This window comes from Microtus ochrogaster, chromosome 4 (genome assembly GCF_000317375.1).
Source record: "Microtus ochrogaster isolate Prairie Vole_2 chromosome 4, MicOch1.0, whole genome shotgun sequence".
In the NCBI taxonomy this organism is placed as follows: Eukaryota; Metazoa; Chordata; class Mammalia; order Rodentia; family Cricetidae; genus Microtus; species Microtus ochrogaster.
The window spans coordinates 47,364,173-47,375,814 of record NC_022011.1 but is presented as its reverse complement, the minus strand read 5'-3'; the positions used below and the strand labels follow the sequence as shown (position 1 = coordinate 47,375,814).

Here is an 11,642-nt window from a genome sequence, read left to right as displayed (position 1 = left end):
CTATAGCTGTATAATCACACTTAGTGCTGGGATGTCCCCCACTATAGCTGTGTATTCACACTTAGTGCTGGGATGTCCCCCGCTATAGCTGTATATTCACACTTAGTGCTGAGCCGTCTGTTTCTCACATTCCAGACTCCACTTTCCTGTTTTCTTAGGAGCCTCTCCCTCAACAGCATTAATGGGCACTGGATCTTGAAATCCTGACGCAGGTAATCTTGACAGTTTTATTTATCACCACTCAAGGTATTCTGAAGCAGCAGCAGAAGAGGCAAATTCCCATTAGTCATGCAGAGCTTCAGGCTGCAGTTACAGGCCCCCTGCAGTTTAACAGCATCCCCAGGTGACTGATCCCACCAAAGGAACAGCCTTCTAGAAACTGTGCCATAGCGACTTTTTTAAAAGGCCTGAGAGCCGGGCGATGGTGGCACACGCCTTTAATCCCAGCACTCGGGAGGCAGAGGCAGGTGGATCTTTTGAGTTCGAGACCATCCTGGTCTACAGAGCTAGTTCCAGGACAGGCTCCAAAGCCACAGAGAAACCCTGTCTGGAAAAACCAAAAAATAAATAAATAAAAAATAAAAGGCCTGAGAATGGTGTCATTGGCTGCTGGGTGCTATGAGGTACCTCTGAGGCATCTACCAGCTCCCCAAAAAATCCTTTCGTCCTCTTTGTGGCTGTCATGCATTTTGAAGGTCAAGTTCTTGGTTCCAGAACAGCCCTGTGTTCTGGATCTTTACAGGGCTCACTGCTGACTCCTTATTCCAGTCTCCACCCCTGGAGGGGGCGTTAGGAGCTGTTGGCTACTAGGAGCAGGGCCCAGAGGGCCAGCCTCTGTGTGTGTGTGTGAGAGAGAGAGAGAGAGACAGAGACAGAGAGACAGAGAGAGAGAGAGAGACAGAGACAGAGACAGAGACAGAGAGACAGACAGACAGAGAGAGAGCTGTCCATGCTTTAAAGTCCGGCTTAGTGCCAGGGTGGCCTGGTTAGAGAGCACTCCCAGTTGACAGCCATCCCTAACAGACCCGTTTGTTTGTTTGTATTTCAAGACAGGGTTTCTCTGTAACATTTGGAGCTGGTCAGCTACCTTTTTTTTTTCTTCGAGACAGGGTTTCTCTGTAGTTTTGGAGCCTGTCCTATCCTGGATCTCACTCGGTAGACCAGACTGGCCTTGAACTCCCAGAGATCCACCTGCCTCTGTCTCCTGCGTGCTGGGATTAAAAGCAGTGCCACCATCACCCAGCACCTTTTGTTTATTTTTGAGGGAGTCTCACGTAGCCCAGGCTTACCTCCAGCTCTTGGTGTAGCCAGAGCTGTCCCTGAACTGTGCCTTCTCAAGTTCTGGGATTACAGACACACACTGCCATGGCCCATCTATGTAGAGCTAGGGATGAAACACGGGGCTTTGTGCATGCAGGGAACTGAGCAAACCATCTTCAACCCTCGGCTGGCCTCGTCCAGTGACTGTAGAAGAATGAGCAGGAAGCTGGGGCAGGGAAAGGCGGAAATGGAAACCTCAGACAGGTAGCCAGCGGAAGCCAGAGGCAGGTGGCGCACGCCTTTAATCCCAGCACTCGGGAGGCAGAGGTAGGCAGATCTCTGTGAGTTCGAGACCAGCCTGGTCTACAAGAGCTAGTTCCAGGACAGGCTCCAAAGCCACAGAGAAACCCTGTCTCGAAAAACCAAAAAAAAAAAAAAACAGAGAGAGAGAGAGAGAAGAAACTTTTAGAAAAGTGGATCTCGGGAAACGCGTCCTGTGTAAGTGGAGCTGAAGTGTGAGCCACAGACAGACAGCTCGGAGAAGGCTAAGCAATGGAGCTGGGGACTCAGTTGCATTCAGACCATAGACAGAAAGTAGCGGTGTTCTCTGAAGTAGTGACAGGAAGTTCTGTCGCTTCTTACTAACTGCCCTGATCTCTCCCCACATGGGCAAGGGTGCAGGAGCAGGCAGGAACTCCCAGGGAGAGAAGCAGAAGTGAATTCTCCTCTTCGCTCTCCCAGGGAGAGCGCATGCAACTAGAGCCAGATCCCTGAGCTGGGCTGGAGATGGCCACGTCGTCTGGAAGGCTCTGAAGACAGTGGGAACAGTAGTCTTCTGTGTTCTCCAGGAGTGAAGGTGAAGACGGGCATCCCAAGAAGGGCCTGTGTCCCTCAGATGTGGATCCGACCGAAGGCCTCAGTGGGCCACCCGCGGACAGGACTTCTGAGCCCACATCCCCTTTGCCCTGTGAGAGCAACACGAGGAATCAGGGTCCACGGAAAGGGCACGGCCTGGCCTGCAAGTCCTGGGCTCAGGGGAGGTAGAGGGCCACCACCACATAGATGACCCAGCTGGTTGACACAAAGACCCCGAAGAGCAGGCTGAAGAGCACGAGCGAGCGGGCCTTCCTCGAAGCCTCCTCTGCCTGTGCCAGGTCACCCCTGCCCAGGGCTGCTCGAGTCTGTAATGAGACAGGTCAGGGTGGGATGCATCAACAGTGATACCCCTCTACCCACCCCAAATCCCACCAGTACAGCTTCAAGACCAGGCCCATGCCACAAGCCAGAACTGCCAGTCTGGGAATCTCAGTACCCACCCCCACAGCTCATTGAGGTGCGGGAATGGTGGCAGAGGTCCCTCTAGCACTAAGGAATGCCCTCAGATTTCTCTCATGCCACCTCATAGCAGCTCTCAAATGGGGCTCATTGCACCCCATTTTGCTGATGGTGGCATGAAATGACTTAAATGACCTCCCTGGGCCACACAGCTGGTGGGGAAGTCAAAACCCACAGTCCCATCTCTGAGCTGCTTGCTCCTCTCAGTCCTGGATGATGCTAACCTGAACTGAGACTTCCCCCTCTTTCCAGCAAGGCCAAGCCGTTAGCTGCAAGCACAGCTTCCAACCCAAGGCTTGCCTTCCGTCAGACAGAATGTCATGGCACCTTTGTGAGTCCCCCAGGCCTGAGCCGGAGCCAGGCACATGCACAGTAATGGAGGGAAAAGCAGGAGGCAGGAGGGGCGGGGAGAGGTACTAGTGAGAGAGCATGGATAGAGACGGACAGTCGTGCAAATGAAAGAATGAACAGGGAGTGAGGCAGGGAAATAGAAACTGGGAGGTGAGTCAGTAAAAAGGCGGTGAAGGAGGTGGATGAATTGACAGGTGACGGATGGGTGAGGGCGGGAGGCTGAATTGATAGATGTGTCTTGGAGGGAGAGAGGGCAGGGAGATGAATTAACCGGTGAGCAGTTGTGAGGCAGCAGGACAGAGTTGTGGGCAGGCAGATGGCAGCTAGACAGAGGGGCTAGCCGAGGCAGCTGGATGGGTATGCAGACTCCAGGCTGCCGAAATACTCCAACAGGGCTGGGCAACACCTTGGCCCTCATCAATCATTTATACCTTGTTTTGTTTTAGAACTTGCCAGAACAGATCCTTAGTAAAGAGGGTCACAGGCAAGCAGCAGGAGGTAAACAGACAAGAAAGGCTAGGCCCCACAATGGGGCTTCTTCCTGGGTCCTTCCCAGCTGCTAGCTGCTGTGTAGGACACCTACGAGTCCCCGCAGGGGCAGAGGCTCCTGTCCTTCAGCTGTGTCCCTCCCGGTCACCTACCTCGTGGGAGTAGACGATGGCTATAAGCCCCGTGAGAAGGCAACAGAACAGGGTCACCAGCACTGACTCCATCATGAAGTCCTTGGGCAGAGGCCTGTGCTCCACTGGCATGGGGGCAGGCCCGCCGGCCATGGGGCTGCCATACTGTGGGGCAGAACTACTTACATGAAAAACCAGGGAAAGTGGGGCTGACCCCACCCCCTACCCCTCCTCACACCCACCCCGGCCTCTGGAGTGTTCTCATCTCTGCCCTGCACACACAGCCTAGTCCAGGGCCAACCACCACAATGTCCTATCCTGCCAGGGAGCTGTGTAGGCCTCCACCTGCCCCCCGCAGTGGCAACCCACTGCCTGCCTGCCTTTTTATCAACAGGGCCTCTCTGTGTAGACTTGGCTGGGCTAAGACCCAGGGATCTACCAACCTCTGTGGCCGCTGGAGTTACAGGCCTGTGCCTCGGTAATCCTAGTACTTAGGAGGCAGAGGCAACAGAATCGGGTGTCTCAGCTACAAAGTGAGTTCCAGGCCAGCCTGAGTTGCATGAGACCTTGTCTTTAAAAGTTTTCTTTTAACCAGGTAGTGGTGGTGTTTGCCTTTAATCTCAGTACTTGGGAGGCAAAGGCAGACAGATCTCTCTGAGTCCAGCCTGGTCTACAGACCAAGTTCCAGGACGGTCAGGGCTAAACAGAGAAGCGCTGTCTTTGGGGGGGGGGGTCTTTTTATTATTATTTTTCTTTCGATCAGGCAATCACCTCACATCCACTTTGGGGCCGCCATCACTAATGTCACCTTCCTTACTCCTCTTGCCACCACAGCAAACCCATCCTTCCCAGAGCACCTGGCTTGGTCACCCCTCAACCTGTGCCTAGTGTCCTTCTTGGACAGCTCCTATTCATCCTTAGGAATCCTCCTTGCTTGTCGCTTTTCTCTACCTCGAGAAATCTCTAGCCACCTGTGTGTAGGTCTGCCATGGGGCGTGATCTCACCGCGGGGAAAGGGAAGGAGGCTCCGGCAGCAGCCGCGGGTGGAAAGAGCGGCCCAGGCGGCGGTGGGTAGAGTGCAGCGGGCCCGGGTGCGGGCTGGAACAGCACCGGCACCTGCGGGAAGGGCGGGTAGAGCAGCGCCACTGCCTTAGGGTCCGGCGGCGCGTAGGGCGGAGGCTCACCCACAAAGCCTATGGGCGGCACGGTGCCACTGGTGGCCTTGGACCCGGGTCCCGGATCGCCCGACGTAGATGCGGGTTCTGAGTCCCCCCGGGCGGGCTCGCTGCCCTCTGCGGCCACGGCCCCGTCCTCGTCCGGCCCTGCGTCTTCATCTAGCAGCTGCGGGCGGCGGGGGAGCTGCGGGAGCGCCGGCTGTAAGGGGTTGCGCGTGTCCTCGGCGACGGTAGGGTCCTCCGGGACTGCGGGGCTGTCTCCCCCCTTGGCATCGGGACCTGGGGAGAAAGGCCTGTGAGGCCAGGCTGCTGATCCCCGAGCCCAATTGCACCCAGAGCGCAGGGGACCCAGTGCGTCCCTCCTGGCAGCCAGGGTTCCAATGCTCCCATCACCCTGCCCCATAAGGTTCCTTCGGTGATGCCTCCTCTTGAACCTAGGCAGAACCTGACACTTTCTCTGGCCTAGGGGACATCGACAAAGCACAAGTTGGAACTTAAAACACCGTGTCTTTGAGTCGCCAGAGCTTGGGGAGGTGTGCTCAGTAATGTTAGCGGGTCAGCTCTCAGGGTGACCAAGACGTTCTGAACGTGAAGGAAGGGAAGTTCACGATGCAAGGGTACAGGACTTACTGATACTGACGCCTCAGCTCTTAGCAGTGGTCTCGCCAGGGCTGGTGAGACGGATTTGTTGGTGACATGTCTGCTGTGCAACCATGGAAACCTTAGTTCAATTCTTTGAACCTACACAAAAATCATGGCAGACGTTTGCCATCCCCGCGGTGGAGACTCGCAGATCCCTGGGCTCACTGGCCAGCCACCTTAGCCTAACTGATGGTCTAACAGTCAGCGAGAGACTCCAATATCAGAGCAGACAGCTCCAGAGATAATGCTTGAGGCTGACCTACGGCCTCCCTCTTGGGAAAAGAATAGGGGACAAAACCGTTCATGATGGAAAAGTTCATGCTGAGTGCTTTTTTTTTTTTTTTTTAATTTTTCGAGACAGGGTTTCTCCGTAGCTTTTGGTTCCTGTCCTGGAACTAGCTCTTGTAAACCAGGCTGGCCTCGAACTCACAGAGATCCGCCTGCCTCTGCCTCCCGAGTGCTGGGATTAAAGGCGTGCGCCACCAACGCCCGGCTCATGCTGAGTGCTTTAAGCAGACTTTTTTTAAATGCATTTATTTGTATACGCATGAGTGTTTTACCTGCATGTATGTTTGTACATTGTATGCATGCAGTGTCTGTGGAGGTCAAAAGAGGATGTTGGACCCCCTGGACCTGGAGTTACAGATGGTTGTGTACTGTCGTGTGGGTGCTGGAAATTGAACCAGGGTCTCCTCTGCAAGAGCAGCAAGTGCTCTTAACCCCTGAGCCATCTCTCAAGCCCGAGCCCAAGTGCTCCAATCCCTGAGACAAATCACGAAAACCATCAAGGGTCCCTGAAAGTGAAAACAGCAAGTAGGTTCCTCACTTCCCTGCTCCTCAAGGCCCTGAGTCCAGGATAAAGGAATGATCCCGCGGGGAGAGCAGAGTGGAGATGCTGGACTCCTGAGCACTGCCTGTGAGCTCAGCCACCATTGGATTCTCTGGTCCTGGAGGACCCCAAGTCCTGAACAATCAGGGGTGCTCTGACACTCTAGAATTAATCTAATGCAGGCCTGAGCATAGGTTTAGAGGCAGACCCACGCACTAGCACAGGAAGCCTGAGAGATGAGCTGACCACAGAGAAGTCACGCACAGAGGGTGAACTCAAGCTGAGTATGGCGTAATCACTGGAGCCAGGGAATCACAGCAGAGCTGAGAGGCAACACTGACAGCCTCGGCACCAAAGGCCCAAAGCCGAATAATCTGCACTGTGAAGAACTGCAACCATGTGAGCATTCTTCAAGGAAAACCAAAGAGAGGGAAGGGACCAACAAACTCTGCAATCCCAGCACCCAGGACTGCTGCAAGTTCAAGTCCAGCCAGGGCTATGAGACCCTATCTCAAAAACAAAAAGAAAGGTCAGCTGGATGGCTCAGCATGGTAGAACTTGCTGCTGGGTCTCAAGTTCAATCCCCAAGACACCCATGGTAGAAGAAGAGAAAAGACTCCTGCAAATTGTCCTCTGACCTCCACTGTGAACTATGGAATTCTAGTGCTTGTACATGCACCTCAAACTCACAGAGATCCTCCTGCCTCTGCCTTCTGAGTTCTGGAACTAAAGGCGCAATCCCAGAATTCAGAATGCAGAGGCAGGAGAATCTCTGTGAGCTTGAGGCCATCCTGGCCTACAGAGTGAGTTCCAGAACAGCCAAGGCTACAGAGAGAAACCCTGTCTCAAAAAAAAAAAAAAAAAAACCACACACACACACAATTAAAACACTAACACATCCCATCTCTGGTACCCAGACACTGGAATTAGAAGAAAAAGCATCCATGTTCCACAAGGTGAAGAGAAACACACTTGGGAACCAAGTAGCTATTTTAAACTAAATTTTAAATTATCTGAATTTATTTCATTTATTGAGACAAATTCTCACTATGTATCCCCAGATAGCCTGGAACTGAGAGTCTAATATTTGAAGAGATCACAACACACATTTTTACTATGTTTGGTCTGGTGTATTTGAACAATACTTCAGAGTTAAAACCTTAAGAAAACTTGCTAAAGGCTGGGACATAGTTCAGTGATAAAGAGCTTGCCAGGCTGAAAGACCCGGATAAATCCAGACCCCTCTAGCAGAAAGAATAGAGCCAAAAATCTAGCAGGGAGAGAGGAACCAAAAATCTACATTAGCCAGTTCAGTGACTCTGTTCCAGGAACTAGCTGACCATAAAGTTAGATTATAATCTTGAGAATAATCTTGAGAAATGGGGAGTTACCCCCTTGTGGGGTATTTTCAGAATTTTCCAATGATCACTGCTATTTTTGGAATTTTCCAATGACGCCCTCCCTACCCCCTTTGGGCTGTGGTTTCTTCCCCTAAATACCCCCTCTCCCAGCTACTCGGGGTTGAACTTCTCTACCCCTGCCTGGGAAATGAGTTTCGGCCCCAGCGAGCTGGTTCCTGTCCTGTCAATAAACCTCGGTGATTGCAGCAAGGACGGTCTCTTGTAAGTTCCTGGGGGGTCATGATATCCCGAGACTTGAGTGAGTCTCCCCATTTCAGGGGGTCTTTCACGGCACTCATGGGATCCTCAATACTGAAGAGAGGGAAGAAGGGATGGGAATGTTTGGGGGGGGGGCTGATTGTTGTTTTTAGTTGTTTTTTGATTTTTTTTTTTCTGAGACAGGCTTTCTCTGTGCAGCCCTGGCTGCCCTGGAACTCACTGCTCTGTTGACCAGGCTGGCCTTGAACTCAGAGATCTGCCTGCTTCTGCCTCCTGGAAAAGTTTTCTAAAGTCACCTGAACAGGGCTCGGGGATGGCTCAGTGGGTAAGAGTACTTGCTGAACACACGTGAGGACCTGGGTTCGTATACGCAGAACCCACAGAAAAAGCAGGAGTCGGTGGGAAGAGGAAGTGTGCACCAGAAACCTCAGTGCTGTGGGGACGGATAAAGCCCCAGGCTGGGGGAAAAATCCCCTCTAAAGGGAATAAGGCAGAACCGGAAGTCCCCCCTCTGACCTCTCTGCCTACTGTGAACCCACTAGTTCACACATGAACATGTACAGACACACACACACACACACACCACTGGCACGTTGTAGCTCCTCCCCTCTCTTGTAGGGAAATCCTTAGCACCACCATTGAACCAGGGCAAACCTGCTCCTGGACAGAACACAAACAACGGGTAGGTAACTCCGGAACCAGCCGGTCAGTCCCAGGAACACTCGCCTGGATGAGCTGGCCCTAAGGGCAGGTGCGAACACGGGCCCTGGGACCCTGGGCCTCTTTCCACCAGCTATAAAATAAGGCAATAGCAGTGTTAACTATGACAGGGAGCAGGTGTCAGGGCCCTGGGCTCAAGTCCTCCCCAATCTTAAGGATTTTCCTTACACAGACTAGGGAGCCAAGGGCCCAGCAAGCACTTCAACTACTTAAAGTCACTGCGAAAGGAGCCGGTACGCGGTCGCAGAAACGCCAGGCCCTTGACCCAGTTATCAAAACAAAAACCGCAATTTCCCTGGATCCCGCCAGAGCAAATACCTGGCCCTATGGCACGCAGATAGGGGCCTCCGAGTAAATAAATCCACTGGCTGCGCCTGGCTCTGTGGCCTGGGGTTCTAGAGTTCTCGACACCCGAGCCCCTGAGGCGACAGTCCAACCGAGACAGAGGAGATGTTGGTGCTCTTCCAAGGCTAGGGATAATCTAGAGGGGGCGGGGCACAGTGAAATTCTGCTAGTCACCCCAGCATCCTCTATAGCAGGTACAGAGGATGCGAGGGGCACCCGGCGCATCTGATCGCGACCCTGCATGGGTCCTGGCAACACCCATGCCCGTGGGACTCCCGAGTGAGCGCGGGGACGCGGTTAGGGCTCCCCGGGATCCTCTGCTTGGATGTGGATGTGTGGCCGCGATGGGACCCTACCAGGGAGCATCCACACCTGCCTCTCTATTCTCTGATCTAGCCTGCTAGTTCTCTCCCAACCTACGGCTCTGCATGCCTCCTTGCTGGGTCACCCTGCTTGAGGAGCCTCAGCCTGGTTGGGCTGGGGTTGGTGAACAAAGCAAGCACACACTGGACACAACCAGGAGAGTCTGGGCGGGAAATGCAGAGCCACCTGCTGCTGCCAGGACACCGGCTTTCTACCAGGGGCCCATCCTTCCCCAGATGTCCCGCAGTGATGCAAGAAAGAGCGAAAGTTGCTGAACTTTCCGCCGCAGCCTCTTGGATCCTCCCAATGTCACCTCGCTCCTGTCTGCGCCCTCGGTCTCTGCGCTTAGTCCCTGTACCCGGCGCCCCTTACCTGCCTCCATGGATGGATCCGCGTGAGTGCTCGCAGGCTGCGCTGCTCCAGGTCTCAAGTCTGGGTCCGCCCCACTCGGTTGAGGGTGCAGACTCGGGTTTCCTGGTGCCCGCAGAGCGACAGGTTAATAATTGACCGCCTTGTTTGTCCACGACTGTGTCAACACGTCGCTCCCTCGCGCCCTGGCGCTTGCAACCCACCCTGCATCCTCCTGGCTTGGGTCAGACTGCGCTGCGGCGGACCCCGAGGGTAGAAGCCGCTCTTTGGAGCCTCGTGAGCCCTTTGCGGAGTTGCGGGACCTGGATGTTGGGCGGGGGAGGGGAGTGGTCAAAAATAATAGGCCTGGCAGGAGGCTAGTGCAATTCCCACAGGGATGGGTAGAGCACGGAGAAAAAAACATAGGTAGAAGGGGAGACCTGGGCAAAGGCAAGATAGAATAAGTCATCAGCTTCCCGCTCCCTGCCCCAGAGAAGCCAGGAGTGTAGATTTCATCTAAGAGCTGAGGTTTAGAACAACTGGTGCCTAACTTTCTTCCCGAGATGCACCAGGCTAAAGAATGTCCAACAGGTCCGAACCCAGTCACCTGAAAATACCACACTCGCGACGCAGGCACGCTTGGCCGCCTTATGTGTATTCACAGCTATGTTCCCTTACGAGGAGGAATGTTGTGTCAGGTTTTCTGTTCATGCGGGTCCATAGAAGAAACAGGGTCTCGGGAGAATTTTAGCCTTCGCAGCCTCAGGGAGTCAGCCTCTGGCGAGCTAACTGTAGCTTTGCGAAAGGCTTCTTTTATTGTTGTACAGTTTACACCGTTAGCGAGTCAATTTCCGCATACCAAAACCTCTTATCTGAAGCTCCCCCAAAGAGACAAATGCCAAAGCAATTCCCAGTCACAGGCCGTCTCCGTTTACCGAGTCCTCCCAAAACCAAGTTTTGCATAGGCTTTGAACCTTTAGGAAACTCTCAGATAAGATTTGCATACTTCAAAGATACCGGACACAAGAGGAAACAATCACAAAGGCCGATCAAAGCCAGGTGCTACCGTTCCGGAATCAGACCAGCTGCTGAGCTCTTCCGGAACTCGGGAACTCGCTAGAGAGGAAAACGAGAGGACCGAGTAACTGAGGAGGAACTGACCAGGCCTTGAAGGTCTGTGAGACAGAAACGCGGGATAAAGAGAGGTGGCTGCTAGAGTTTACAAAGAAACTCCTTTGACCTCTGCAGACGGAAATAAACTCTAGGAGCTGAGTATGGGGTTCAAGCTCTGCTCTTCCACTCCATCCGGAAGCCCCTAAACTAAAAGGAGACATTAGAAATAAAAGGGAGGGGTGACGAGATGGCCCAGAGGTTAAGAGCACTTGCTGCTCTAGGAGAGGACGGGAGTTTGGTTCTCGGCACCCACACAGGATAGCTCACAACCACCACTAACTTCAGCCCCAGAGATCTGACACTCTTCTGGCCTCTACAGACACTGCACTCACAGACGTACACAAACACAACGTCTTAGTTACTCTCTTTAGAAGACTTTATTGGTTTAAAGTTTATAAAAGTGAGACCAGCCAGACCTGCAATGAGGCCTGAAAATGAAGCTTTATTGAGATATGACTTGTCAAACCGTCCCTGAAAATGAAGCTTTATTGAGATATGACTTGTCAAACCGTCCCTGAGAGAAGGGAGAGCAGCCCAGACTAAATTAAAGGCGTGCGCCACCACCGCCCAGCTGAAGTATTATTTAAGAACAAAGTGTGGTAGTGCCACGGGCCTTTAACCCAGCACTCAAGAGGCAGAGGCAGGTGGATCTCTGGAGTTCAAGGCCAGCCTGATCTACTTAACACCTTCCAGGACGGACTCCAAAGCTACAGAGAAACCCTGTCTCAAAAAAAAATTAAAAAAGAGGCCGGGCGATGGTGGCACACGCCTTTAATCCCAGTACTTGGGAGGCAGAGACAGGTGGATCTCTGTGAGTTCGAGACCAGCCTGGTCTACAGAGCTAGTTCCAGGACAGGCTCCA

General features: G+C 53.3%; 1 protein-coding gene across 1 annotated transcript; it reads right to left on the bottom strand.

The window, feature by feature from the left end:
- Positions 1–1,717: 1,717 nt before the first annotated feature.
- Positions 1,718–5,679, bottom strand: Prrt1b (proline rich transmembrane protein 1B). Its single transcript, XM_026778752.1, has 3 exons — positions 4,572–5,679; positions 3,588–3,731; positions 1,718–2,441 (listed from the first exon to the last, which is right to left on the bottom strand). The coding sequence occupies exons 1-3, from the start codon at positions 5,142–5,144 to the stop codon at positions 2,292–2,294; spliced, it is 867 nt and encodes a 288-aa protein (XP_026634553.1). The 5' UTR covers positions 5,145–5,679; the 3' UTR covers positions 1,718–2,291.
- Positions 5,680–11,642: the final 5,963 nt, after the last annotated feature.

Bases quoted from the DNA above. Each gene is read 5' to 3' on its own strand.
- Prrt1b (XM_026778752.1), bottom strand. From the start codon at position 5,144: ATGGGGCAGGGTGATGGGAGCATTGGAACCCTGGCTGCCAGGAGGGAC. The intron at 3,732-4,571 runs GTGAGATCACGC...TCTGCCCCACAG, and splicing joins CCTCCTTCCCTTTCCCCGCG to TATGGCAGCCCCATGGCCGG. The intron at 2,442-3,587 runs GTAGGTGACCGG...GTCTCATTACAG, and splicing joins CCATCGTCTACTCCCACGAG to ACTCGAGCAGCCCTGGGCAG.